This window comes from Tyto alba, unplaced genomic scaffold (assembly GCF_018691265.1).
Source record: "Tyto alba isolate M040663 unplaced genomic scaffold, T.alba_DEE_v4.0 Super-Scaffold_14, whole genome shotgun sequence".
Lineage (NCBI taxonomy): Eukaryota > Metazoa > Chordata > Aves > Strigiformes > Tytonidae > Tyto > Tyto alba.
This window is the reverse complement of record NW_024881276.1, coordinates 353,855-376,377: the sequence shown is the minus strand read 5'-3', so window position 1 is coordinate 376,377 and position 22,523 is coordinate 353,855. Positions and strand designations below refer to the sequence as shown.

The window sequence follows — 22,523 nt, the reverse complement described above, 5'->3', positions numbered from 1 at the left end:
TGCTAATGAGATACGTATAGCTCAGCCGTGGATTTTATTTTTAAGACACAAAAAAATAATCTTTAATTCTCATGCTGGGATTTTTCACAAAATACCACAACACTAAGCAGTACGTCAATGAACTTTACAGCTCAGATGATTTTTTTTGTGAGACAACAGAGGTTTGGGGGGGGGTTAGTGGTTTTTCCCTGATGAGTTTGAGTGCTCTGGAGTTGTACAAGTACCCTAACTTGACAGTGGTGAGAATCTGGCTTCAGAGATCTGTTTCTGCAGGTTACATGAAGATTTCCATGGGCCTCGGTAGTCCCCTGTCCTGCTATAATACTGACAGAACTCTCTTCTACTACAGAATATGAACATAGTGAAGGATATCTGCTTAGCATAACACTAACCACTTTCTGCCGTTTGTTTCTAGAAATGAAATACAAAGAACCGAATTTCACACTGAGAAGAACGTTTAAAGTGGAAAATACAGGGCAGCTGCAGATTAATGTGAAAACTATGGAAATCAGTGGCTATACATGCGAAGGATATGGATTTAAAGTAGTTAACTGTCACGAGTTTGCACTAAGTGCCAATGCCTCTAAAGACATTGTCATATTGTAAGCGTTTTCTCGTACATCTAAATGGAGTCTTACATTAGGAATTCTGTATACCTAATTCTGTTTCAGAGGAAGACTCTGATGGTTAAATTCTGAGGTTTTTCTACTTAAGATTTAGGTGTTTGGGGGTGGGTTTTTGTATACAATTTAAACCATGGAATTTTTTATTTTCTTGCAAACTTGATTTGATTTTTAAGTAACTTCAAATTTTTATGACTGACTATAGTATTACTTTTACTACTATCCAGTAAGCATAACTTACTGAGTTGAAATAGTGTTACTATATGGGGTTTTTTATACACTTCCTTTGTTTGGGTTGTGAATGCACGTGAGATCAAGATTTACATATTGCTTTGGTGCATTGCAGTATGTAGAAAAGAGCCTTTAGACTAAGGATTATTATCATATTGCATAGTATTTTTGCCTTGAATATTTTGTCTGTTGCCTTAATTGTTTAGTTCTGTCCGTTTTTATTGTAAAAGATCTCTGCACCAAAAACTGGTCTTTTAACACTGCTTGGATGTAAAGTTCACTATTCAGAATATATTATCTACCAAGTTCAGAAGGTGCTTCTGTTCTGTAAGAGGATGTACAAGATACTGCAGGCAATGAAAATTTACTAGTATTTCTACAACAATTTTTTATGATAAGATGAGAACTTAATGGTGACGTTTTTGTAAAGGCATGCAGTTGTGACTTAAAGGTGAAGTGTCTAAAAAATTTATAGCTCACTTAATGATTGATTCCATTGCTTACTTACAGCTGCTGTTAATTTTTTGCTGCATTCATAGCTTTCCTTTAACAGATGTGATCAAAACTTAATTTCAGTTATAATATATCTTTGTATGCTGTATCAGATGTGTTAAGCATAGCTGTTTATGAACTTAGTCAAACTCATCTTGAGGTATTTGAAAGATACTCATAAGTATTCTTGGGCTAATTGCATGGATGATTGTTAGTCGTACTACTAGGGCTGTTACTTACAAATGTTTGATTTGGATGCCAGTCATGGCAGTAACTGGTGGAGTGTTTTTAAATTTATGAAAAATGTAAAGTATCCCAAACTTCCCTGCTATTCATATGAAAAGTTCTAACGTGCTTTACTTTGTTTTCAGGTTTACACCTGATTTCACTGCTTCCAGAGTCATACGTGAATTAAAATTCATCACCGCGGGAGGCTCAGAATTCATATTTGTCTTGAATGCATCCCTTCCATATCACATGTTAGCAACGTGTGCAGAAGCCCTACCCAGGCCCAACTGGGAATTGGCACTGTACATAATCATCTCAGGAATAATGAGGTAGTGTATATGTGTTTGTTCTTACTGGTGTGCGTGCATGAACCACCACCACTTGAATACAGGTTACAGAGCAGTATATATGTGTTCAGTACATTGGTGTAAAATGAGGGTGAGGTGAAAAAGGAGAACAAATTAATAACTGCTACTGTGGATTGTGTGGGAACAGTTTAAGTCTGAGGAGTGCTGACTTTCTGCTCAAACTGAGGACAAAATAATATACTTCTTGTTTGGGCCTGTTTCCTTAAGTGAGGTACATACTGCCGTTAGCTCTGGTAATGTGCAGGTTTTTGATACATAATTAAGCCAAACTTGAATCTAATTAGGTATTAAAGCACTGCTAACCATGAATTCCCGTAGAAATTTAAGCATCCTTCTGGAGTATTGGGCTTTAGAAAGGTATGAGGCAGTGGCTGTAATGAGCTTAGCAGATGCCTTGGATGAATTTAACTTTGCTGCCACTTGTATATGACAGACAACTGGTGATACTAATAATGGGGTTTCTGAGAACCCGGAGGGCATTGTTTGCAGCACTGCATGCTCAGAGGTTACGTAGTGGCATATTAATGCACTTTTTTCTTAGCCAACAGATGTGTGTTAGCTATGAAATAGGAGTTGAAAATTCCACTGTGTTCTCCTAGTATAACCTCCACCTATCTTTATTTATTTGAAAACTGAGGTTATAAGCAATGTGTCCCTGCTCATCTCTTGGATGTGAGACACCTTCCCCCCACTGTCTTTATCCAGAGAAAACCCTAGCACAGAAACTTATCAGTGTAAGTTGTTACGTATTAGTAACAACAAATGCTGACTTCCTTTCTCATTAGTGTTAAGCTTATATCTGAGTGTGAGATGGATTGCTGCTGTAGATGTTTGTGATGAAAAAGTGGTCTTTCTGTGTGCTGCAAGTCCAAAGCGTTAACACAGATACGTAATATTCCTGCATTTTTTTTCATACTAAGATACTGGGTCTTCCATTTTGCTATACTATACTGCATAAATGTTCAGCTAGGCTGTCTTTCGTTCTAGGGATTGATGAAAGAAATAGAGAAGATAATGAGGCAGGCTGTAATTTTGACTCTTCAGCACTTTCCCAGTGTTATTTAGGAAACTGCATTTTCCTAAGTAACAGGAAAATTTCTGTTATTTAAGAAATTTCGTTTCCTAACTAATAATGCATTACTTGAGGTGCTGAGAAATACTTAGGCGGTTTTCTTCTGCATGCTGGATAGACATTTATAGATTTAGTTTCTCTTTTTTACTGAGAAAGTGAATAATGCTTGTGAGTTCATAAGTGTAGTTTGCATGGATAATTTTATATGTGCTGTATTTGTTAATTAGACTGTATAAAGGAATACAGAATACTAATCCTTTCCCTCACTGTGTCTTTTTCCTACAAGTACAAAACACCCCCGGCAGCAAACTAGAGAAGAGTTCTAACGTAACCATTTCATAATATTCCAAGGATCCTGTGCACAGACAGCCTCTAACTTTTAAGTTGCCATCACATAGGGGTTTGCACATAGTGTAAAACAGTAATTCCATATTGTTGCAAAGCTATCCTTAATTTCTAGGAATTAACAACTCTAGGAGTTGGTCTAGTTTGTGTTTTTAATTTGATAAGGTGGTGTTTATTGCTGCCTTCCCTAAATCACTATTGGTTTGGATTGTTATCGTACTTGTGGCTCCAAGTTTTGAAGTCCAACTTGATAGGGTGTGTAGAAACATGACAAAGGAGCCAGTCCTTTTTGTGAAGAATTTACCAACTAGGGATATGTGTGCTCCACAATAAAACTGTGAGGTGAAAGAGGGATGTACCAAAATTATTCTTGGGTGTCTAGACCACGTTACTCCCCACTGTATAATGTTCCTCACACTAATGTGTTTTGTAATTTAAATGACATGAACACTTTAGGCTTACTATATATTTCTTTTTTTTAATAATAATTTCTTAAAAAAGCAAAAAACCCAAACCACCACTGCTCCCACCACCACCACCACACGAAAACCAGAAAGTACAGTTAAAAAGCCCACAAACAAGATTTATTCTGTTTTTCATTTCAAAGCTGGTATTAGTTTATCAAAACACCAAAGTTGGCTTATGTAGAGGGAGTAGAGTCCTTACCCAGAAAGTGGCAGAGGAGGAGAAGCCCTCAGGGTGACCTTTTGCCGAAGCCTCTGCTGTACAACAACTTCTGCAGAGCCCAGCATTGATAGTGTGAGGGGAGTGCTGGGGGGCTGGGGGTGCCCCCCAGCCCACCAAAACCCTGCGTGCTCCATCCCAGGTTTGTGTAGCACCATGGTGGTAGAGATGGGGCGCTCTTGCTGGTATCAGTCTCGTGAAACTTTCAAAGAGCGTCATGGATTACAATTAACAAGTGAAAGAGATTATACCTAATTCCTTACGTCCCACAGGTAATTCCATTTTTGATAGTATGGCACCAAAGGCAAGCGTTACTCTTCCGAGTAACAGTTTGGTGTAAGCTTGTCTGAAAAATTCTCCTATTCCTTTAACTTTTCTGTTGCTTGTTAACATCTTGGATGGAAATTATCTTGCCTACCTTCTGCCATCTGGTTATGCATCTAGAATCCTTTTTAATCCCTGGGGCAGGGGAAAAAAAACACTGATAACCAGGTTTCAACGGCTGACTTGGTCTCCAGAGTTGCTTGTGGTTTTGGTGATAGGTAAAATGATAGTCTAGGTAGATGATACCTAGACTAGATTCTTTCAGCTAAAATTAAACGAGGTATCTCATCCTTTTATGTGAATTGATGCTGGTTTTCATACATTTGGCTTAGAAAAACTGGCAGTCAGAACAGGGGGGAGAACAGAAGTTGAAGTTGCTAATTTAAAGTTCTTTTCTCATAAACTTTCTAGGGTAATAGGCAAGGCAAGCTTTAGTCATCGTCTTTGTGTCTCCTCCCCCCCGAAACTCCCACCTGTTAGAAGATGAAATCGATAGCAGTGCGATGAAGGTCTCTGCAGTGGTTTTATTGCTTCATTCAAAAATATAGTTCACTGCAGTGCGTTATGTAAGTGGAGAACTCCTAAACATGGTATTGCAGCAGATGCAGATAGTTGTAAAACTCCTTGAAATAGTGCGCTTGAATTTTACTTCTCAGAGCAGCAGTACAATTCTCTGCAGAGGGTCTCTGCTTTTAAAATGGAATTGTACCAACAAGCTGAGAGCTGCTGACCACTTGGATGCCATTTTAATATTTTAATTATATCTCTCTTTTTGTCTTTTGGATTAATATTCTTGGCAACTGCCTGTCAGACTTGCCTCTACCTTCCATTCTCAGTGTGAGTAATGTGCATATCATGCTAGACTTGTCTATTTTGTTCCTGTCAGACAAAGTTGTGGTTTGGATGCAATTTCCAGCTTTTCAATGCAAGTTACAAACTTTTTGTTTTGTGTGATTAGATTTATTAACCTTAAAATGCTCAAAACTAAGAAATACCTAATGACTGCCTCTCTTCTCTGCAGTGTACTCTTTCTCTTGGTAATTGGAACAGCCTATTTAGAAGCTCAAGGAATTTGGGAGCCATTTAGGAGACGCTTGTCCTTTGAGGCCTCAAACCCTCCCTTTGATATGGGGAGGCCACTTGATCTCAGGAGAATAGTTGGAATTTCATCTGATGGAAAGTAAGTATATGTTTGGGTGTTCTGTGGGATGTTTTCCCCTTTTTTTTCCCATCTTTAGTTACAAGGCCAATAAGAGAGTAACACTGCTTTTTAGAACAGGCAAATGAATAAAGATCTTCCCAGTTACTTAGAAAAAGAAGGTTTGGATAAAAAGATGGATTTTGTGATTGTGAGGAATATTCATCTTTTGGAAAAAAGAAAGAAAGAATTAAAAAACACAACCAAAACCAAACACTGTCAAGTTTCCTGTTAATGTTCTCGAAAACTAAAGGTGTAGAATGCACAAGAACTGCAGGCCAGAAGTTCCTACGTTTGGTGTCTTAAGATAAAAAAAAAAAAGGTCTTCTCCTTTTGATGATCCCTCCAACATATATACTGACTGCCGTTTTACTGTGGTTTTGTTCATAAGTACAGCGAGCAAGCGAGCAGGAAAAGGTAAAGGCTACCGAGTTGTCAAACAAGTTTTAGACATTTTTGTTGGTTATATGCCAAAAACAGTGTAGTTCCAGGATTCTTTCGGATATAGCAATTCTGTTCTCATGTGAAAGAATGGAAACATTGTAGAGGGTATTTCAACTCCTGTTGTTCTTCCAGCTTGAATGCGCTTGGATCAGATTCTAATCACAGTTCATCCCGAGGGATCTATGGAGCGGGCAGTTCGTCCTCGCGCTCCAGTGCAGGGAATCATAAACAGTGCACTGCAACACCACACCTTCACAGCAATAGAAGTGCGCCCGACGTCGAAACCATCAAATCCAAAACCAGCTCAAACATACCTAACAGGACTTCAGCCCAAGCAGCTTCCCTGCAGTCGGCGAGCAGAGCGGGCCCCTTTGCCTTGGATGCGGGTGCCGCGGCCCAGGCTCACGCCGCGGGCAGAAGGGCCAAGGGGACAAGGCAGAACCAGCCGCCGCCGCCGGCACCAGCGTTGGCGGAGCAGCCTCCCCAGCAGCCCCCGGCACCCGGGCCCCAGCAGCAGGAGCAACAGACTGAAAGTGCTTTGCCACAGCTACCGCCTCTCAGCTCGCCTCACGGCGAGTGTGCCAGCAGCAGAAGGCACAGCTCAGAGGATTCGGATCTCACTGGGCTCATAGAAACTATGGAAAAAGACTTTGACCACCCGGAATCCCCTTCCCCAGATGTGTTTACAGAGCAGCCCCCATCTCCACTAGCAAAAAACAAAGGTAATACAGTTCTGCTTTTTTTAAGGGGACGATTCGTTATGTAAGCCACAGAACAAGATTTAATCGACTGTAAAGGTCATGTTTTCATAGCACGGAAAGCGATAGCTTCTCAGCTGCTCCCTACCCAGCTGTATGTGCCTGCATCTTAAATGCTTCCTTCATTCATTTTCTGGCAGTGAGGTTCTCTGTTCAGTGCTAGGTTGTGATTCTTCCTGTAAAATTTTTTGAACATTTTGATGAAAGCCAGTGTGAATACTTGGACGCCTGACGCTCTGAAGAAGAAAGATGCTTTTGTTTGCTACTCCTTTGCCTTTGGGTTAGCATCAATACCTCCAACCTCCATTGTTTGTGCTTGGGGCTGGGGGTTGCGGAAAGTTGTCTTAGTGTGTTACGAGAGCTGAGAGGGGGGAGAGAGGGAGATGTGCAAACTCCTGGGGTATTGTTTGGGAATGGAATTCTTCATGCCTAGGCTTGCAGTTGCAGAAAATACCTCATGTCAGGTGGTCAGCAAATTAACATATGGTACCTGTGTTTATAAGTTGAATTGATCTTTGCATGAGGTTAGAGCTGAGTTTGAATTGTTCATGCATCTTTTCAATTGTCTAATGCTTAAAATAACTTACTGGATTTTATATATTAGATACATTCAGACTTCTAAAGTTATACGTCAGTTATTTTCCTTCTTATAAAAATCTTTGTTAGATTAGAACTTCTAATCATGCTTTTAGTATTAGCCATTTCAGTTGTGTCCCGGAGTTATGTGTGTTACTTAATGCGTTTATTTCAAAGTGTTTTTTTACTTTTTTCTAACACCACTGTACGTAAGCAGCAGTAATACTGTATTGATTACTAGAGATAAAGTTAAGAAAATGAGTGATGGGAAGGCATGAAAACCCTGAAGCATATGTCTGATCACGCACCACCCGAGAGGAAAGCCTCACTCTGTTAAGTAGTAACGAGCAGAAAGTTCTTAAGTAGTTCAAAATGGTTGTGATGATGCATCTGGACTTTCAATGGGGAGACTCTAACGTGATAGGAGGTTTTGGGATCCTGCTGGAATGTGCTATTTCCTGGGCTTTTTTGGTTTTAGTTTAGACAGGGAGGGATGTGTTGGGAGAATTAACCTCGAGAGAATTACGAGCGGTTTGTCAGTTGTTAGTTTCATGAAGGCTAAGCAGAACCCCAGCGGGCGGCATGGCTGTGGGTAGGTTCCACAGGCAGCGTCTGTGTGCGCAAATGTACCGGCACCGGAGCTCTGGAAGGCTGGTGGCGAGGCTGCCGTGTCCTCGTGGGCTGTGTCTGAGCAGCCCGCACACCTGGAAGGGCTGGCGGCACTCCTGGGGCGCGTCTCCCGTTTGTAGCTCAGCCGAAAAAGGGACCAGCTCTCGCACATGCCCGTCCTGCTGTGCGGGGCAGCTGCTACACAGCGCGTGGGGACCGTGGAGCTTGGTTTCAGAAGCATATTCCTGATCCAAATAATGTGGTATTCCTACGTTGGCATTTTTGTACCTGTAGCAATTTCTAGTAGTCTGTGCACTGGGAGCTTGTCTTAGCAAATAGCTGCTCCTACGTGTTGATAGACCTTTAGTTACATTTTTTTTTTTCAACTACATTCAAATGCATTTTCTTGAGGTGGGTGCTTGTGTTGATTTGTCTATCAATTTTGAAAGCTGTTCCAATGATGCTGAAATAATTAGTTCCTAATCACTTACATGGGTTCCATTTTTTGGCATTACTTTCCTGTTTTGTAACTTTCTCCTGATTACAAATTCATTCAGATAAATTCATGTTTTTCCTACTGTATTAGAGGCTTTGCATCACTAGTTCTTTGGCATGGTGGTATACTGAATATTTAAACATATCCTGTATTGCAAAATATATTATGAATGTTATATTTTGCAATCCAGGTAGTTTTATTGACCTCTTCATCTCAGATCAATAAATCAAATTTATGCATGTAGATTTTTGGACAAGCTTTATTAAAAAAAAAAAAAATCTGTAAATTGTAACTTGACTCACGGCAGCTTGGTGCATCAAATAAAACTTGCCCGTTTCCATTTGCCCCCTTAAAACTGTACAACCATAGGGGAAAATCCACTGTCTCTCTGGATCTACATACGCACATCGGTATTTGTCTTTAGATAAATCGCTAGAGCTAGTCACAAACAGTTGCAGAAGTGCAGTAGCTTCTGGACTAAAACTGGCTGGCATCGTGTCCTGTGCAGGATTCCCACCTTTGTAGGCTTCTGTTTCAGCTTCCTAATACTGGGGGTCCTGGCAGACTGCTGTGGAGGCTACATTAGATTTTTGTTAAACAGCTGCTTTACATTATATTTTTATGCCATGATGACATATTACGTAAATTTTTCCAATAATGGACATTAAGCTGTTTAGCAATCCTAAATGTAGACTAAATTTGAAGCAAGTCTTAGAACAAGGCTTTCTGAAGCAAAACAGAATGCCCCCAATAAGCTGGAAGCTGACCTTTAGAAAATTCCCATACAGAGATCTATTTGTATTTACACTTTTACTTGCACTCACACTAAAAAGAATGTTTTATCTCCAATACTTTTGTTGCTCTTGGTACTGAAAATATTAAGTCTGTAAAACACAAAGTTTGAAGGCACTGTGCTTTGATACGTATCTGGTATTTGCCAGAATACTGAGGGCAAATTTCTGTTTTGATACAAACTTCCGCCGAGGAACATTTTGCCAGACGAGGTATGACAGCTCTCATTGTGCTGCCAGACTCGGTTCTGCCCTGATCCGGTACGGATCCCACTCGGGGCTGAAGCCCCTTGCTCAGCGCGGGTTGCCTGCGCCGTGACCTGCGCGAGCGGCCGCGCCCCCCGCGCAGCTGTAAGCGGGCGCTGCTCTGGGGGCTGCAGAGGGGGCTGCCTGGTCCGAGGATACTGTGAGTGATCGCATCCTGTAAGGGAGGGAGGGGGGCGGTGGTAGGATGATGATGACTCCACATGGGTGCACGCAGTTCGTGTGTATTGATGCTTTTTTCTTTCCACAACTTTTTTCACTCCTCAGCAGCCTAATGCTGCCTGTCTTGCAAGTTGAGACCTCTGGCTTGATTTTAAAGGTTCTTAAACTTCTACATTTTGAATTTATACTAGGCTACATTTCAGTTAGCCTGTACAAATGGCAGGAAAAACATAATCAATTGCTCGAGTAGCATTGTTTATTTATATGTGAATTACTTCAAGAAAATTGACTAGACATCCCCGGGAATGTTTAACGCAGGTTTCCCTACTTTGAGATGCAGTAACACTTTAATGTGTCAAGCCCAACTATCTTACAGTCAGCTTACTCACACCTCTTAGAATAGTACACTCAAAGAATATAATATGTCAACAGGAGAAAGTATACTTGGGTGTGAGATTTTCAGGGCTTGGGGGTTTGGGTTTTTTACATCTTTCCTAGACAAATACTATTAGAGATTTTTGTCATCCACTCTAGTCTTGCTGCAAGTTGTTGGATTTCCTTAACTGATAAGCATGCTAATCGTTTCTGTTCTTCCTTTTGTTCGGATAGAGCTTGTACCAACTTCTGAAGTTCAAGTTTAAATCTAGTCTTACACGGTTAAACTGTCAGATTGGATTCTAGGGTGTTTAAAAGGAATGGCAGGAACAGAGCAGAGAAGAATTCTAGGTAGCGCGGTGCTCAGCATCTACAGAGGCAATGGAGGTGGGGCTCAGGAGATCAGGGGTTTCAGGCCTGTTGCTATTGCTCACGTTTGGTGTGAAGGGGCTGTCAGTGGTTGGTGTATCAGAACAGGTGACAAACTTGAGAGGCTTAATCGTGTGGGTCAGCCTCCAAAAAGAAGTGAGCTAGCCCGTCTCCGAGTAGTGCTGCTGAGAACCTGAAGCATCTTCATCTTCCTAGGGAAAGGGAAAACACTTCAGCGCAAGGCTAAGCCACAGAAGAAGCGGGAAGAAAAGGACAGAAGAGGGAAAGGAAAGCAACAGGAGGATGAACTGAAGGATTCCTTGGCAGATGATGACAGTTCTTCAACCACAACCGAAACCTCCAACCCAGATACGGAACCACTTCTCAAAGAGGTACGGCACTGCTCAAAAAAGGAGGCTCCCCTGTCGCCTGTTCGAGCAGGAATAGTTTCTTCACCCACCCCACCCCCAGCTTTCATATACGGTAGTACCTAACCAAGCAAGAATGTTCATTAAAAAAGATCATTCCCGATCCTCACCTTCACTTCATAAAATTTGTTCCTCTACGGGTGTGAACATGCTTGAGTCATGCAGTCTGCAGGCTGAAAGTGTCCGAGTGACAGTGGCTTGAAGCAGCTGCCAGTTGCCAGCAGCGCTGTGGTAACCGTCTCTCTGCACACCCCTAGCCTGCTCTGTTTGCAGAATAAAACCCATGAGTATGGACACCTAATGTTACTCCATAATTACGCTGTGCGCTGAAACCATGCATTTCACCAGTTACAAAGGGTCAGCTCGCTGGTGGTAGCTTGTCAGCAGGTAGTTGATTTCATTCCATTTGACAATACCCCCTACCTTTATTTTACTCATTTGACTTACGTGTTTCTAGGTAATGAACTAAAGCTCTTAACAATTTGCGTAGTGGTCAAGTGGTCTTAAATATCTTGTCATAAAGCATGTGCTAGGGAACCAAACAAAGCAAAGGTGACTGCAAAGAGAAGAAAACCGAGCCTAAATTTTGACATGTCTTAACTTTGAACTTTGCAGAGGTATGGATTCTAGCTGGAGGAAAAGAAGAAAAGGAATCCATGTAATACATTTTAGAAGTTATGGTGTAATGAGTTTTCATTTGAAAATCACCTTTGATTTTTCAGGATGGCTATTTGACAGTATACTTGTATTCAGAAAGTCTTAGAAATGCAGTTAAAAATAAAAAATACATTGAATGGTGAAGTTGCTCATGTTCTTTGCTGCTCTAAGGAGTCTGGTTTAGATGTCTGGCCTGCGTACAACAGCTGCAGTGGAGGCCTCTACTACAGTGCTTGCATCTTTTTAAGTAGCCTCTGAGGCTGTGGCCTGAGGAGCTGTGTATCTGCAAACACCTGATCTGCTTGAAGTACATTAATTTCTTAGATGCTGCAATTTTCTATTTCAAATAGGAAAAAACAGGTACCACATTTTATAGGTATACTATAGTAGTAAAAAAGATACCTTCTGTGGTGCAAAAACGCACATTTTCAAATAACATTCTTCCCTCCGCCCTATTTATACTGTGTATGTTGTGATGCAAGAGGGACTTGACTTTTCATTAATATTAACATGTTATTATAATGTCTCTTATAGGAACCTGAAAAACAAAAGGGAAAAGTTATACCAGAAAAACCTGAAAATGAAGTAGTCCAAGTAAAACAGAAAACTAAAAAACCACTAATGAGTATCAAGAAAGAAATCCCTGTAGATGTGAAAACCAGGTAAGCATAACAAAGGCTTTTTAGGAGAGAAGGCATCGTGTTTGAAGGCAAGATAGATTGATAAAAATCCGTGCATTCGACTGTTGTGGTTGCCAGTCTGGCTGATGCCAACAGCAGATGCCTTTAAGCAGCTTCCTCTTCCTTCCTGATATCAGGGAATATCTGGAACTTGTAAATAAGTTATTTAATGCGAGTACAGTGCATAAATAAAACGAGAACTAAATCCAGAGAAGAAAATCAAGCAATGTTAAGCTTTCTGTAACAGGTGTCACGTACACAAATTAGGGTTACTGTTTCTCCAGGAGCTTCTGGTGGCAGCACAGTAAGGCAGTGCGAACGGGAGTGCCTTTGGTTGCCCTTGGTGAAACCACAGCCATGCAATTTCCTTTTCAGCATCGTAGAGGAAGATCAGAGTCTTGGATGTGTTACTAAAGGCAGCTGCTGCTGCTGCTGCCAGTCCCTTTCCCTTACTGTCAGGTGGTCGAGTGCAGGTGATAGAAAGGGGAAAATGAAGAACCTTAGTGCTACTATATCTAGTTCATTCTGAAATAGTAGTTTGAAATCAGATCAATATCCAAGTGCCAGGAAAGTAAACTTACCAAACCGAGGCATGGCATATTGGCTTGTGTTTTCCCTGTTGTTGTAATTAATACTAGACTAACTGGGATTAATAGTTAGTATAAATTAATTTTCTTCAAAATATTTCTCAAAACATTGCCTGGCAAAGTCTCCTCCTTGTCATATTTATTCTTACTATTATCTACTTTCCTTTATCATATAAATCACAAGTTCGTGACATGTGACAGTATTCAGAGGCCACAATGAGAGCTGGTTTGGAATTTTTCTGCAAGAAATAGGTGAAGTAGTTCCTCCTTAGAAAGTTTGAGACACGTAGTGACATAGCTGGAGAAAAAGAACAATATATAGCCAAATTAATTTGGTGGTGGGTTTGAGTAGTTTTATGTCAACAAGGAAGAGATGATCCTGTACATTTAGAGCAATAGCATATCTAACAAGAGTTGTGGGGACAGAGTAGAAAAACAGCAGTTGCCATCTCTTGTTGCCTCTGCATAATGAAGCAGGTTTTGTAATGTGGGAGCTCCAGGATGAAAGCTTCTCCTCGAAGGTGAGTGAGCCCTAATAAGTGTGTGGAGTGGTGTGGGGAGAAAATGAGCCAGGGCTAAGGAAGGGTGGAGTTACATAAGGAGAAATACAAAACTCTGCTTATGAGTATCTTTGAAGATGAGCACAAGTTTGACACAATAAAACCACAGGAGACCAGTCTTTTGTAAGACCACATGGCATATATACAGAAGAATCTCTTCAGCACTTCAGAGAGCTTCAAAATAAATGGATCTCTGTTTTCATTTAGTTCCTTGGAACTGTCTTATACTCCCCCGCTGGAAAACAAGCAGCGCAAAACCTTTCCATCCAAGATATCTACACAGCACCTTTTGACGAATGGGTCTAAATCAAGAAACCTCCCCAAAATGAGAGGTAGTATGAGGCTATTTTTTTTATAAGTACCTCGGGAGTTTTACTCAGTTGTTTGTAACACCTCTGGAGTGCTTAGTTCTAAGTCTGCTGTGCAAAGAAAGCTGCTCAGTTTACTGTTGACGGACTTGCTTTTCTTCCTTTGTTTTAATAGGTCCAAACAGTAAGTTAATGGAGAGCAGGCCATCAGTATTAGCAAAATTTCTCCCCAGTGGTTCTGGACAGGAGCTAGGAAACACCAGCAGCTCAGAAGGGGAAAAGGATTCTCCACCACCAGAGTGGGACTCTGTGCCGCTTCACAAAGCTGGCAGCTGTAAGTAGTCGCTAGAGGATGACAGAATTAGTCTTCTGCAATGAGCACCTGTAGGTAGGCTTGGTCTGCTTGTAGATCTTCCTATCTTCTTTTCACTGCATAGTTGGGCTCCCATTTTCTGCTGTAGGCCTGGTATTGATAGCCTCTGGTATGATTTGCTAGGCTTGAAAATTGCGTGGGCAGAACACGGGCCGTTCCGTGGTTCTTCAGTGATGAAGAGGATTCAGAACCTGCTGGGGAAATGGAGGAAATGAGAAGTACCGCTTGCAAACACGATGTATTTTCTACAGCAGATGGTGTTTTGCTTGGTCAGGTCTGCTGCAGCCAAAGTTGAAACTAATTAAATGGTTTGTCCTTGAGAGGGAACACTGAAAGTGCCTTCGCGCGGTGGTTAGCGTGGGGCACTACTGGAAACGTTTCGGTTGTGAGTCCCTTCTGTGGGAACCGAATCACCTTCCTCTTGGTTGCATGCGAACACAAAGTCATCCTCCCTCCGTAGTGCTCACTTAGAAGGGGTCTTCCTTCTGTACAAACCAGACTATCTTGGTGCTTTTATTGAAGTACAATCCCTCTGAAAATAGGTAATAATAAACGTGAATAACAACAGGTGAATACAGAGAAGGAGCTGCTACTTCGATCGCCGGGTACAGCTTTTGGCTTAATTCCCCAATTTGAACAGAAGGGATAGTAGAAGTTTTGAGAAGCCTCTGTGGTAGTGTAAATACTACAGGAGGATGTTTTGCCTTTCTCTTTATAGCTACGGACAACCTTTATAAACTCTCTCTGCAAACCCTGAACGCAGACGCTTTCCTGAAACAGCGGCAGCCCTCGCCGACACCCGCCTCTCCATCTCCTCCTCCTCCTCCTCCTCCCGCATCGTTTGCTTTCGGGCCCCGAGGAGGCACTTACAGCAGCATCGTGAACAGCAGCTGCAGCAAGTGAGTCCAAATCTGCACCTCCTGCTGACTTGCCAAGCACAGAGCGCTGCCGGAACCCGTGTGCTTCGGGCGGCGCAGCTCCCTGTGCTCAGCCCCATTTCCTCTTCCCGTGGAAACGGCTGCCCGTACCTTACCACGCTGTTTCTGTTTCCCTGGGGTTTCCTGCGACTTGGTAGACTGGAAAAATGTGCAATTGCATGAAATGTTGAGCTGTTGTGAACATTTTCATGAATGCTAGCTTAAATTGCTGCTTTTTTTATCAAACTGCTGAAGTCCAAAACCTTTTTTTTTTTTTTTTTTTTTCTTCTTTCTCCTTTAAGTGAAACGAAAAGCAAGCAGCCCAATGGTACCAAACATAAGCTGGCAAAGGCAGCGTCTCTTCCAGGCAGGAATGGTAACCCCACTTTTGCTGCTGTAGCTGCAGGTTATGACAAGAGCCCAGGTACTAGAATCAGTTTCGAGCTCTAAATATTCCTGAATATTTCCTAAATATTCTGTTACTTTTTATTTTACTCATTTTATATATCTATTCTTGCAGGTGGCAGTGGTTTACCAAAGGTTTCTCCAAGCAAAACGGACGTTCCCAGCAGTATCGGCATTTCCCACACAGTTGCCGACAGTGATGGCTCTGACAGGTAATTTTTATATTCTCTAGGCAAATACCTAGGCCCCTAGAAGAGAAGATTGTAAGCTGTTAACGGCATTTTGAAGGTGGTGACAGACTTCATTCTGGTTCTTTTTTTTTTTTTTTTTTTTTTAAACTGGTTTTTAAAGTCTGGGCACAGCACCTCTCACCTTGCAAAAAAATTTGGAACTTAGAAGTGACTCAGAAGTAGAGAGAAGGATGTTCTGGATGTGATGGGGACTTTCCCCCCATCATTCCGAGTAACTCAGCAATCTTGTGTTCCTCGGGTGTCCAAACAGTGAGATATCAGCTTGGTTCTTTTGGTATTGAGAAGTGAGTCAAGGTCACTTGAAACAGTCTACAGGCAGAGTATCTTGCTGTACTCCAGAGAACAGAGCTGCTCTCAGGCGTGGTCCCCAAGGCACGCCGTCTGTTTTGACGTGGTTTGGCAGTGCACGTCTCGCCTGTAAAAAGCAGTGGGCGTCTGATAACCTCTCTAGAATAGGAGAGAGCCTGGAATTCAAGTTCCAATACTCAAAGGAATTGCTTTTCTGAGCAAAGTTTGTGGGTGGGGTTTGGGTTTGTTTTTGTAAATGTTTATCAGTGGTTCCAATTAGCTCATCTGTATTTTCAAGAAGCTTGCCCACAAGCTCGAGTGTGAGCATTTGTATCCCTTGAGTGGCTCCAACTATTATCCACTTGTCAAAAAGCCTGCGCTGTGGCTTAGACCTGAGAGGTTTTCTGAAAAACTGATCGAAAAAGCTACTCGCGGGTTTGTGTTGCAGCTCAGTCTACAGATTGGAGAGTAGTACACGTACAGCAGTGTGCTCCAAGGTGGGTACACACACAGGAAAATGGTATTCCACAGAAATCCCTTGTTAAAACAAAAATAAGCTGATTTCCTTATCTCCTCTTGATCGCTGTTATCTATATAGACATAAGTAGTTTAAATGCACACACATTTGTACATAGACCAGTAAGTTAATATTGTCAGCCGCACTGCATGAATGAGTTGTGTATTGCTTTCCCATTACTCTATCATATTTAGTTCGGGTTTGTGGAGTCCTATCAGCAATCCCAGCAGTCCTGACTTCACGCCTCTCAACTCCTTCTCTGCATTTGGACATTCTTTTAACTTAACTGGAGGTGAGTTTTTGTTTCCAAATATATTTTCATATTCAAATACCAGTGAAGGAACGGTGTGTCTCCATTCCACTGGTTGAAGTGCAGACAGTGTTCTCATCCCTGCCCCAAAACGGATGACTATGCAGGAAAGCGTGTTAAAAACTTGGTGCTGTGTTCTGTGTTTCAGCCCAGAGAGCGTTAGTGGGAACTCTCCGAGCGCTTGTTGGGCTGGAAGTACTTGCTTTTGCAGTTTCTCGGTTTCAGTAAAATTTCTTGATACTTGTTTTTCCCTTTGTGGTCTCCCCTTCCATCCCTCCCCCTGAAGCTTTGCTGTAGGTCTCGAGTGTGCCACTGGCCCTGTGGCCTCCCGAGCGCCTCGTGCCTGCATAGAGGCGTTGCTCTATGAAGGAGGCAACAGCCCATCTTTCCTCTTGTGCCTTCCCCTGGTGTTGGAATAGCTGCATGATGAACTGCTGCGTACTAAACCCCGCGATTAATTCCTGTCTTTAAGTGTTTAGTTAACTTGCCGTAAGTGACCACTGAGCCGGGCCGGGCCCTGGTGCAGGCCGGCTGTACTGGAGGGCACGGATGCCCCGTGTACGTGCGTAGATTTGCACCCCGTGTTTGGGGATGCATGGTGTTCTGTTAAGGCGTCTGCAAAAGATGATAAGCGAAGCGAACTGCCCGTGTGTGGCGTTTGCAAAATGGATTGTAGATCCACTGCGTGTCCGCTGCCAGGTGCCGGGGTCGCCAGCAGCAGCAGCAGCAGCAGCAGCTGCTGGGGGGTTCTCCCACCCCCGCCAGCGAGGCCTGGCACCGGGGCGGGGGGCGGGGGGGCTGCCGGGCCCCGGGCTGGGGCGCAGCCGGGGCTGGGCCCGCACCAGGAGTCCGTGGGCCGGTCGCTTCCCCCACCGCAGTTCCCTTCTCGCGAGGAGCTGCCAGGGGCTTCTGCCCGGCCCCCTGGTGCTCCGGGGAAATAACGCCGGCAGCCGCACACAGGAAGCGTGCAACTTTTTCTCCTTTTTTTTTTTTTTTGTCCAACCCAAATAGCCACGACTCTAACCTCGTAGCCACTGTCTGATGTAGGACGCGTGAGATGAGCCCTGCATTACTGGGTGACCTTTTCCAATCTCAGTTCTCACACTGCAGCAGAGCCTGCTAGAAAAACAGGGGAAATAACTGTGAAGAGTATCAGTCTGCTGTGGCTCGTGGAAAAAGAGGAAGAGCAATGTACTCAGTTTTATTTCATTTTATTTTTAGAGGTTTTTAGCAAACTTGGTTTAGCTCGATCTGCTTATGGGCAGGATGTTCAGAGAAACTGGAGTGAATTCAATAATGTTCCATCATCCATCTGGGATCCTTCAGCTGCAGATTCTGTACCCTCCTGGCCAACAAGCTCGAGTTCCCCGACTCATACAACTGCAGTAAGTATTCAGTCCAAATACAGCACTTTATTACTGTTACCAACCTGTATCTGCCATCTTATTTCATTTAGATGATTTTTAAATTTGGATGAAAAAAAAAAATCAACTGAAGAATAAAGGAAAAGGGAAGCTATGTGTATTCCTCATTCCGTGTAGTTAAGTTGGCGTGGCTGTTGGACAAAGAGCGATTAGTCCGCTCGCTCACAGGTGATGAATCCATGTAAATTGCTTCACGTAAAAATATTTCTCGTGAGAGCATCTTGCAGCACCTGCAAAACTGTGTGTCGCTCCCACCTGCTTCAGGACTGTGGAAGAAGCCTTCCCCTCCTGTGCCGTGGCTGGCCACTGCCTCTGTCACTTCCCGGTTGGTGGACAGCTGCCAGACAGCCGGCATGATAACCTTCAGGCTTTGATTCTGCTTCCTGAATCCAGTGTTGCACCTACCTGTAAATTAACAAAAGGTCAACAAAAGCTTATCTAAAAGACCTCCAATGTATTCTTTTCAGCTGAGGAAAAAACACTAGAAGACTGGGCAGAAGGTGAAGCCTTTAAACTGGCTACTAATTTTGATGGGGATCTTGAGTATAGGCAGAGGAGGAGGAGGAAAACCGACTTTTACACAGACTGTAGCACTGCGCTCTCATCCTCCTGCCTCTCTGTCTGTCAGAATAAAACTGACACCACAACAGCTGTCTTCAGTGCCAGCTGAAACCGTTCTTCATCTTGTCTTCTGGAAATGTTTTTGTAGTGAGTAAGAGGCAGTGTTTACTTCACCTGGTAGCAGTTCAGATGGCGGGGGGGAAGGCGGGGGGCAGGGGAGGCTGGAGAAGGTCACACAGCTTCTTATAGACACACACTGACCGGTCCCACCCTTGTCATGCGGTTACAGCTGCAGCTGATGCCTCACAAAATCCGTGTAAGGAGAGATTTTTGCTTTTTGGTCACATGGAGACCAGATTTCTCAGCATTTGATAGGAGGGAGGGATTGAGGACAACCAGAACAATCTCTCTAATTACTAACCTGTTTTCTGGCCACTTCTGAAAAATATGTGGAAGCGTGCCTCAGGAAGCATTGAGACAGAAGCCAGACAAGAGGTGTAGAAGAATTGTCACTCTTTAAGTACTCTGATTTGTGGGAAGGCATTTTAAGAGCTTATTCAAGGAGAAAATGACTTAATAAACAAGAAGCGTCCGACAGACTGAAATGTCCGAAACCTTTTTAATGACAGTGACTTTAAGTGCTTATGGTGAGACAGGACAGGAACACTTGGGTGCTCCTGTCACGGAACCTCCTTGCTCTAAGCACCTGATACGAGAGCAGGTACCCGGCCCGGCCCCTGTCGTTTTCTCCTTTCTGGCACAAGAGACAAAGCTGTTCTTGCAAACAGCACGTACCTAGTGGCTTCTCTGTTACCCTCTTTTCTAGGAAGCTTTCTGGGGAGTTGATTTTGATCATCCTCCTTCCTTATTCCTCTTTCCGTTTTATGCATAATAAAATGCTGCTCCTGTACTAAATACCATTTGACTTCTGGGTCCCACCTCCCCTCAGGCCTCGCTGCGTTGCTGGTACTTCTTCCCAGGTTTCTTTCTAACCGCTGTCCCTTACTCCTCTTTCCCCCATTTCCCTGTGTCTAGTTCTGTACGTCCCTTCCCCAGCCTTGAAAGGGAGTAGCAGTCTAACCTCGGGTCCTCCTCTCTGCTGTTCCTTTCCTGGTTGCTCCTACTCCATGAGCAATTGCCTTTCTGTCAGGGTCTCCCAAACACTTTGGGGACACGTAGGAATTACCTCCTGGCTCTTTGCCCATGGGAGGAAATAGAGGGGACTTTTAGTGTGTTATGGTTGGTGTCCAAGCAGCAGGAGGAGTGTTTCCTGCTGTAGGCTTAGTAGTCTACTGCTTGTATAGCTTAAATATAACCATCCCGTTATGTAACAGTAATAAACTGTGACCCTAGTTTGGCTCGACTTGTCAGTGACATTGGAGAGTCCTGATGACATTGGCCCAGTTAACCCCTGCGTGTGCTCAGAACTCCTCTCCAGCCCTCGGTATGAAATTCTTTGAAGAGCCTTTAGTAACATGTTAGTGTCCAACCAATTTCAGGTATGATTAGACGGAGCCTATCTTCTTTATTCCAGGGGGGGGGGGAAATAAAAATCTGAAATGAAGACATTTTTGGAGTTTACCTTGTTTACTTTTCTAAAGGAATTTTAATTTTCCAAAGCAGAGTACACCGATATGATTAACCTTTAGTGTGCATTATCTGAGGGCTGAGATCTCATGAAGGGATGCCCTATTCCACCCAGTAAATCCAAACATAAGAATGTTTGTACCTTACAGCACTTACTCAACAAGTCCGCTGCCTTTTGGAGGTATCAAGTGTACTGTATATTTGCAAATTGAGTTTACAGCATATGTACATTAAGTCTGTTGGCACTGAGGGATGTAGTGCGTTAAGCCTACGTGTAGCAGGTTCTGTGCTAATATTAGCATGGAAGTTAAGCTAACCTTTCTCATCTCCATCTTCGGCTGCTTCCGGGTATCACTTCCCACCACACCATGGGTTAGATTCCTCTGCTTGTCGCTTGCTGCTGTTTGGGCTTTAATAAAACAGTTGACAAACCCTGGGCCTTGTTCATTTCTGCACGTGTTCTCTAGGCTCGCTGTACCTGTCCTATGCATCCCAAATGCATTTGTGACGTGTTGCAGCACACCTGCATCTGCACCGTGACCATTTCTCAGAGACTTCCAGGTGTCCTGAGCCAGGACAGACTTGCTGGAACTCCCATGACAAATGGCCAATTCTCCAATCCCCTCTCCCGTCACCTGGGGAAATTCTGGATGGGGGAAAAAAGTATATACTGGAAATATGGGAGGTTCAGTGGGGCTGAACACATCCAGAATGTACAGTTTAGAACAGCTGCGTCTGAGTACAAGGAGGTAAGTTTGCAAACAGCCGAAAGAGGATCCAGGAATAGACTTCACTGCTACCTTCCATTGCAACTTGAATTTTGTTGTTTTTTCGAGACTTGAACCATGTTTATCTACCTCATTCTGACTAGTTTAATTAAGCTCGAGCTTTTTTGGCCCTTGTGTTTGAGCCTGAATGCTAGTAGTGCTTCAGTTAGCAGCAGTCTGGGGATGTGCAGGCTCAAATGAAAGCATCGTAGAGCCTGCGCCGTCCTGGCAGTGCGCAGCCCGGGCCGCTGCCCGGTGCGGTCGGTGACGGTGGGCGGCGTGGCTCCTCGGGGCAGGGTCTGGTGGCGGCAGCTCCAAGCTCCACGCGTCGCTGAAGGTGGAAGGGGTTCCGCAGCAGGCTTGCTGCTTCCTAGAGACTTTTCTTCTGGGGGGGAGGGGGCGGCGGCTGGAAAGGAGGTGAAAATGGGGGTTACCGAGCCGCTGCTTACCTGCTCTGTCTTCGCCGCAGTCGATCCTTGGCAACCCCAGCGGGCTGTGGTCCTCCACTCCGTTCAGCAGTTCCATCTGGTCGAGTAACCCCAACAGCAGCCTTCCCTTCACCACTCCAGCAAACACGCTGCCGGGCATCGATCTCATGGGTGGTGAGAGCGCCTCCGCGGCTCCTCCCCCGCCCGCTGCTGCCTCCGTTGCCAGTCCTGCCGAGGACGTGGGACAGACCTACAATCCCTGGAGAATTTGGAGCCCAACAATTGGAAGAAGAAGTTCAGATCCTTGGTCTAATTCACACTACCCTCACGAAAACTGAAGTTACGCAAAAGGGAAGAACTGTTATCCGGGTCACGATACAATTCTGAGCGCAAATTTTGGAAACATCATTTTCGGGCTGTTGCTGGTCATTGCTTCCCACCCCCCCCCCCGCCAGCCATGCTTTCATCACTTGCTCCTTTTTAAAGTCTGTCCTGCAATATGGTAGTGTGAGATTGCAGATAAGCTTGAAAAAGTCTGGGTGTGGCCACAGATCCCAACTACAGCTGAAGCCTGTAAATCTGAACAGTTTCACTGGTTTTATATTTTACCATTTGCCATCTTTATGTAGGAAACAATTTGAACTAGAAAATGGTCCTGGCATGCAACACTTTTATGAAAAGTACCGGTTTGGGTTTTTAAATTTTTTCCAGTATTATCCTCCAAGTTCTAATTTAAAATCAAAGGGCACTTTGTGCTAACATGCAGAGTATTTTTTTAAAATAAGGCTGTCTTTGTTATCACAGGTTCTAAGAATGTAAAAAAGAAAAAAAAAAAAAAAAACCAACAACAACACAAAACCTTAAGAGCAAAATGGCCGAATGTAAGAGCATTCTGTTGAGACTGAATACACTTTCTGTGCTGTTTGTACATTTGTAAACCTGAATGCATTTTTAAGTTGAACTGAAATGCACACAGCCAAGACTTGTGGAAGAAACAAGATACCTTGTGCATTTCTTACGGATACAACTTTGGGTTGTACTTTAAAATAAATACTGCTTTTTTCAA

General features: G+C 43.4%; 1 protein-coding gene across 1 annotated transcript in view; it reads left to right on the top strand.

Annotated features, from left to right (window-relative positions):
* The window catches only part of TMEM131 (transmembrane protein 131), a 99,473-nt gene extending 76,950 nt beyond the window's left edge, over window positions 1-22,523 (top strand). The window contains 15 exon segments of the mRNA XM_042788390.1: window positions 416-602; window positions 1,718-1,903; window positions 5,389-5,547; window positions 6,142-6,731; window positions 10,626-10,801; window positions 12,029-12,156; window positions 13,529-13,653; window positions 13,805-13,963; window positions 14,721-14,901; window positions 15,222-15,343; window positions 15,440-15,536; window positions 16,575-16,672; window positions 17,912-18,075; window positions 21,499-21,771; window positions 21,773-22,523. Of these exon segments, the coding sequence (XP_042644324.1) occupies window positions 416-602; window positions 1,718-1,903; window positions 5,389-5,547; window positions 6,142-6,731; window positions 10,626-10,801; window positions 12,029-12,156; window positions 13,529-13,653; window positions 13,805-13,963; window positions 14,721-14,901; window positions 15,222-15,343; window positions 15,440-15,536; window positions 16,575-16,672; window positions 17,912-18,075; window positions 21,499-21,771; window positions 21,773-21,844 (2,717 nt within the window). The 3' untranslated portion in view covers window positions 21,845-22,523.